The sequence below is a fragment of the Marmota marmota genome, unplaced genomic scaffold (genome assembly GCF_001458135.2).
Source record: "Marmota marmota marmota unplaced genomic scaffold, marMar, whole genome shotgun sequence".
In the NCBI taxonomy this organism is placed as follows: Eukaryota; Metazoa; Chordata; class Mammalia; order Rodentia; family Sciuridae; genus Marmota; species Marmota marmota.
The window spans coordinates 2,828,218-2,835,134 of NW_026000019.1; the positions used below are offsets into that span (position 1 = coordinate 2,828,218).

The following is a 6,917-nucleotide window of genomic DNA, read 5'->3' on the forward strand; positions in this document are numbered from 1 at the left end:
TCATCTAAGAATACAAATGTTAAGACCATTTTATAGTCAAAACATAAACTTTAGCAATACTTAGTTGTGTTAACATGAGCCATGAGCAATTTCACTCAATCTCCCCCAATCATTACACACACTGACATGATACTTTCAAACTATTTCATTTTAAAAACCAATGTTTATAGTCGGGAGTGGTGGCGCACACCTGTAATCCCAGTGGTTCAGGAGGCTGAGGCAGGAGGATCATGAGTTCAAAGTCAGCCTCAACAAAAGTGAGGGGCTAAGCAACTCAATGAGGCGGTCTCTAACTAAAATACAAAATATTGCTGAGGATGTGGCTTAGTGGTCAAGTGCCCCTGAGTTCAGTCCCCACTGTCCCCCCCCCAAAAAAAAACAACAAATGCTTATATTATTGATCAATTTTAAAAAAAAGATAAGTATCACTGCCATGTTTAGTATTAATATTAAACTCCATGAAGGCAGTTCTTGTGTTAGAAAACATTACTACATTTTATCACAGTGAAATAGTGACCCAACATGTTCCCATTTGAAATTTGTTGGCCAGTTAAGTATATAGGTCAACAAAATACCCAAATGTGGCAACAGAATCCCTCAGATGTCTTCTGCTTCATTATAGTCTCGGCTCTATTTATATTAGTTATGTGGTAAAGGTGAGCATTCTCTAGATGAGGCTGGATTGTAAACTATAAATTCTGTGCCAAAGGATCTACAAATAATCATTAGGCAGACTCAAACACACAGCTTTCTCCAGAGCTGTTTTATAATTTCTTTTACAGTCATTTAAGAAAGCTGAGAGCAAAAAAGGAACATTTACCATAAATGTTGATCACTACACTATTAAACAAAAAAAAGAGAAGTGTTTTAGGAAATGAGAGGAAAAAAGCTTATTTGTCAATGTTCTGTTATTTATAATTAGCACCTTTGAGCCTAAAATTAAAAAAAAAAAATTCAACAGCATTTACAACTCATGTTCTGTTTCAGTTATGTGGATGCTCATCCAAAAGCAGATGAACTAAAGAACAGAACAGCATAATAAAATACGTACTTAGTGGACACTTATGAATGGAATGAAAATTAAGTTTGCATGGAGTCCATTAAAGTCTTCCATTAAAGGAACTGGGGGTTGTGGCTCAGTGTTAGAACACATGCCTAGCATGTGTGAGGCCCTGGGATCGATTCCCAGCACCACATTAAAAAAAAAAAAAAAAAAAAAAAAACCCTAAATGAACAAAATAAAGATATTGTGTCCATCTACAACTAAAAATATATTTTTAAAAAAATCTTCATTAAAAATATCCTGATGCAGAAGATTCAATTATTGACACTGCCAATATGATGCTGTTAATAATTTTGATTATACGGAAATAAAATCTGTTGTAAAATTTATTATATTATTGTTGTTTATTATGTCAAAACCAGGGCAAGCTATAAAGGTAATGAAATACACTTAATACTATTGCAATAACATAGAACATATGGCCATAATCAAACTAAGTTTAGTAGAGCATGAAGTTTGGTACCTTCAAGAAAACTATGATTCTCTAAATTATTTACCTAATTAATGGGCAAGGAGACTGTAAATGAATTTAACTCATTAGCTTTCAAAGTGAAAACTTATATTTATTTCTAAAACAGAAATATTATGCTTGACAAATATTATAAATCAACACCATGTAAAGACAATATCCCAATGTACAATGTTTCTGTCTTTGTGGTATTAGGGAAAAGAAAAAAATATTTTTAAATATATGTTTTAATTTAAAAAATACTTTTGGTTGGTGATAAGGGGGAAGGTGGAAATATCCCTAAGATTTTTAATGTAAAGTACTACCAAATGCCTTATTTACTTAATCTGTATTCATGAATCACTTTGCTTGGGAAAGAGTCATCAATTGGTGATTAAGCAATCAATCACAGTGGGCTACTATAATATAAAGAAACTGCATTAACTTTGTAAGTACTATAACAACCTTAGGGGTTAAGTAGCTCTTAGTATTTTTAAAGTGGCTACAAAAGGAATTCAACAGCAAATAAATACTTGGAAGGGATAGATCACTTGCTTAAATTTAAAATATTATCACCTCACTTTTTGAATTTTGGCAATAAAACTATTTTATTTCATTAGCTTTGTTCATATAAAAATGCATACTGCATTTCAGCAGATGGCATATATTTAAAACTTCTAAGATACTCCTATATAAAAACTACCTAATATACAAGACCAAACACAATGACCTAAAAGTATTATTACTAGATATAATTCTTTACAATTCTATTATACATTTTCATTTTTCCTTAGTTATTGTGCCACATACAAATATGTAAACAATACTGAGTTCAGCAAACTTTCAAACATGGCGATGAATACGCCAGAACATTTAGGACACAGTATTTCAAAACTTCCTAATCATAATCTTAGTTTAAGACAAATTCAGTCATTCTTCCCTTTTATTTCTAAAGTTACTACTATGAGAATCAACATGATTCTCAAATCTAAGTGAATAAACAGTGAAAATCCAGTCTAGTCACATCAGTGTAATCAATTTTTATTTTTTAAAGAAAAATAGCAGCCACCAACTTTTTGAGTTGAGAACATATTTCTACAATTCCTATTTTATTTTATAAATTATTTCTCTTTAGCATTCTACATAAATCTTAAACAGGCAGACCAAAATTTTCTTTATTAAGAAACATGAGCATGTATTATGTTTGTGTAGGTATGTGTATAGGCTTTCATAAAAATTTATCTGGAAAATAAACTTCAAGTTATATTTTACATTTAAATAAGCACTTTAAAAACACAAAATTTAGGGCTGAAGGTTTAACTCAAGTGAGCACTTGCCTAGCGTGTACTAGGAGAGTTATAGGGAGCTGGGAACACACTAAACCAAAAGCATTAAGTTTAAAGCCACTTTCTAAGCCATTAATTTTGACCAGTTTTAAATTTTTGTGTAATATTATAAAATATACTGTTAAATCTCAAAGAATTTCATATACTTTGACAAATATTCCCTTCCCACCCTCCAAATAAGAACACTGTTATCACCTTAATTTTGTTAGGAGTCAAAAAAATTTTTATTTAGGAAAAATATTCCCTTCAGTGTTGATTAGACAGTGAATTTTATTTGAGTAATTTACTCTTTTGTGCAGACCAATTTAAAGTATGCCTCTTTTCATAAACAATCTGACTCATTCTGCATGGCAGATAAGAAAATTAATACTTCTTTCTACCTTAAAATTCAGATTTTCCTCATTATGAATTATTCCTGTATGGACTGCTATTGTGCTATTGCTAAAAACAGAGTTAGTAAGGAAATGAACACATGGGAAACAAACCATAAAGCTATAATACTAGTTAATAATAAAATATATTAAACATTATTTAAATATTAAACAGCAAAATAGTCCTTCTATATTAAATAAATAAGATTTTAATTTGTCATTTGGGAATATAGGTCAATACCACAATAGGAGGGATGGTCTAGTGCAAAGAGTGACCTCACACAAAACACACCCACACACATTAGAAAAGGAGAATGAGGTGGAAACACAACATTTAATACTGGTTTTGTTTTCAAATAACAAATTAAACCAGTGATTCTCCTTCCTTCTTGCATTTTAAATTACCTCAAGAACTTCTGAAAAATACTGAGTTCAGGTCTCATCCCAGATAAATTGAATGAGAATAGGCATTTAGTCACAGATATTTTTTCAAAACTCTCCAAGTGATTCCAATGTTCAGTGTTCAGATCTATTGATTGAAATCTACGTGCTTCTTTCTTATTGTTACTTGACTCAGAAGACTCCAAGGAATAAAGAAACAAAAGCCCTCCTTTACAGTCAGAACACACTAGGGTATCTCCAGTTAATAGTAACTTATGGGTAAGTCAAGTTTATTAATGTGCTCTTCATTTCCATTAAATTATCTACTTATGCCTCTTTCCCCTGTTAATTCTGTATTCCCAAACTCCAAGATCAAGTATCGTCAAACTACGTTTCTGTAATAAACCAGTTACAATGAAAATACATCACTCATTCATGCATATAAATATTTACTGAATGCCTACTATGTGCAAGGCACTGTCTTAGGTGCTGCTGTAGAACTGAGTCATGGGAGAATAAATAGTAATTCACTGAGAGTTTTGTTTTGTGGGGTTTTTAGAATTAATCATTATAAAATTAATTACATGGACCTAAATAAGGGAACAAATGGTCAAAGAGAGAAAAAGTAACCCAAGTGCTTTAAGTACATGGAATAGCATATCTGTACTTTTCCTAATGTTCCATACAATATTTCCAGAAGCCTTTGAATATACATAAGGAAAATTCAAAATAGAAAAATAAACCTTGTTCAAAGATGTTAATTTTAACCACACTCTGTATCAAGTAAATTTCATGTATCAGTATAAATACCAAAAATCTTTATGGAAAGGTAGTCCATGTCCACTTGTAGTAGTCTTAATAAGTAATCTTACATAAAAATATTACAGATTCTAGTACATGTCTATTTCATCATGGAGTTTACACAATACATAATTTGAGAACAGATTCATATGCTGAGAAATTCTAATGTGAACAAATTGAGTTTTCTTTTATCTTCAGAAAGAGTAGATGCAAAGAAAGGGGGAAGAAAATGAGAGCAGAATCTGTTCAAACCTAATAAACATACTAAAATTTAATAATTTAAAATGCTGACTGCTTTTCTTTTGGAGAGCCTTGTGAATTCCCTCTGAATAATATCTTATTTTTATTATTGATAAGGACTTTTGTCATTACTTAAAATATAAATAATAATTGCTTCTCATTTTAAAGACAGCATTAAATTTCAAAAAATGACTAGAGAATATCAGCTTGATAAGAAAGGGCTAAATGTTTATATATTTTTTTTTAAATGTTAAAGAGAGAATCACTGTGAAAAAAAATGACATAAGAAAATGGTCAGCAACAGTTCTAATGGTAAAAGCAATTTAGGGGAATTAAACTTCCCAGGAGTTTTTAAGAAGTAAAAGATTAAAAAAGAAAAAAAAAAAAAAAAGACTCCAGGACCTTGAATGCAACACTCTGTCTAAAGTAGAGAAATAGTAAAATATTTTACTAAGTTAAAATATAGGTTTTACATTTTATACCATATTGAATACACACAAAAATACCAGTGTTTTTTAATCTTGTTTCTGTTCAGACACTTAAGCAAATGATCTTTGGTGCCCGGAAGTTTACCAATAGTTAGGGATAATGGAAGATAAAGAAGTCCAAAATTGACAAAGAAGACTCAAAATCCTATACCATATAAAATAACAAGAAAGTTAAACTGCAATGGTGCTGATATATACTTTCCCTCAAATCATACTCTAGCTTCCAAAATAAGCTGCTATATAGCCAATCATGTTTTTAATTTGTGTTTTGAGATTTTCCAACAGGAAAGGTATCACAAATAGAAATATATCATTCTAAGATTTAAAATTATCAAGTGAGAAGAATGTACATTCATCAAATGTATTCATTTATAAGAAGTCTTGAAAAGGCTGAACAGTCAACCAAAGCTGAAGAACTGTTGTGGATTTTTCATTATTTCTTTTTAAATAAAGAATACATGTAGACATAGCATACATACAGGTTGAAATTTTGATTCATTCAAAATAGTCACATCCCTTTGCTTGGTTTTTGAAGTTCCAGAGTCTAAAATTTAATACCATTCATAACACAGTATTTTCAGTAAAAGGAATTATAGAGCAATGAAAAATCAGAAGCAAGATGGCTTAGAGAGCCTTATAACCTCTAAATATACACACATTTATAACCTGTATTTATTTTCTAAAGAAACAAATTTTAAGTAATGCTAATTTAACCAATAGAGAAAAAACTTCTATCAAAATATACAATTTCCATTACAGACTAGAAGGCTAATATTAAAAAAATAGTTATAAGCCAAAAAGTTTGCTTATATGGATGACAGGCATCATCCTTTTGAAGCAAAAGCATCAAATAAGGTCTTATAAAAGATTGATCTGTGACCTTCTTCATTTATAAGTTCCTGATAAATTCATAAAGCTTGAGTCTTTAGATCAAGGTATATCCATGCTTCTTAATCCAGACTTTTAGAGATGGAGGAACCAAATAAGTCAGAATCTCAAGTGGGATTTATGCTTTACCATGTACCTGAAAGACAATTTTACAATACGTTATAATTATTACATGAGTTTCAGAATTTTTTAGAATATTATACACAAAAATAAGTTGATATTTTTAAAAACTTAAAATCAACAGTGGAACAAGATGTTTTGTTTTCTAAGAGACTAGCAACTTGATACTACAACCTTTGAAATATAAAGACTTTTGAATTAAGCAAGAAACATTCTTTTTATTAAATTCTATAACCTAAGACTCTAGCTAGGAAAAATGTTTCTCTTTAATATATTATCAGTTATAATCATATTATGCTACTTCAATCACCTGACTTTGAGAAAAACTATAAAATCCAGTGAGAGACTTACACCGAAAAAGTAGTAGATTTTAAGGAACATCTCATCTCAAGAGAACAACAGATTTAGTAGTATTAATTTGATCATATGCTCTTCTTCAATTTGTCAATTAATAAAGTAAAGAACTTCAAAACTCTATTTATACTAATTAAAATAAAATTTAAAAATTCATTTCTTTTCATGATTTTCCCATAACCCAAATAAACCCAGAGTTAGAGACCTTTTAGTTCTTGGCATCACTAATGCCAAGAACTGGCATCACTTAATCCATACCTCTTGGATAGATACAAAATGTGGTTCAGAGAGGTCAGATAATTCATTGAACAAATAACAAACTGATACACACCTATGTTTTGACTCAGAGTTTATTGTTTCTTCTAATAGACTAAAAATCTTTCGCTTTTTTTTTTTTTTTTTTTTTTTTTTTTTTTT

General features: G+C 30.0%; 1 protein-coding gene across 1 annotated transcript in view; it reads right to left on the reverse strand.

The window, feature by feature from the left end:
• Positions 1 to 2,536: 2,536 nt before the first annotated feature.
• The window catches only part of Cdc73 (cell division cycle 73), a 122,013-nt gene continuing 117,632 nt past the window's right edge, over positions 2,537 to 6,917 (reverse strand). The window contains exon 18 of the mRNA XM_048810213.1: positions 2,537 to 6,162. Within this exon, the coding sequence (XP_048666170.1) occupies positions 6,126 to 6,162 (37 nt within the window). The 3' untranslated portion in view covers positions 2,537 to 6,125. The remainder of the gene's footprint in view (positions 6,163 to 6,917) is intronic.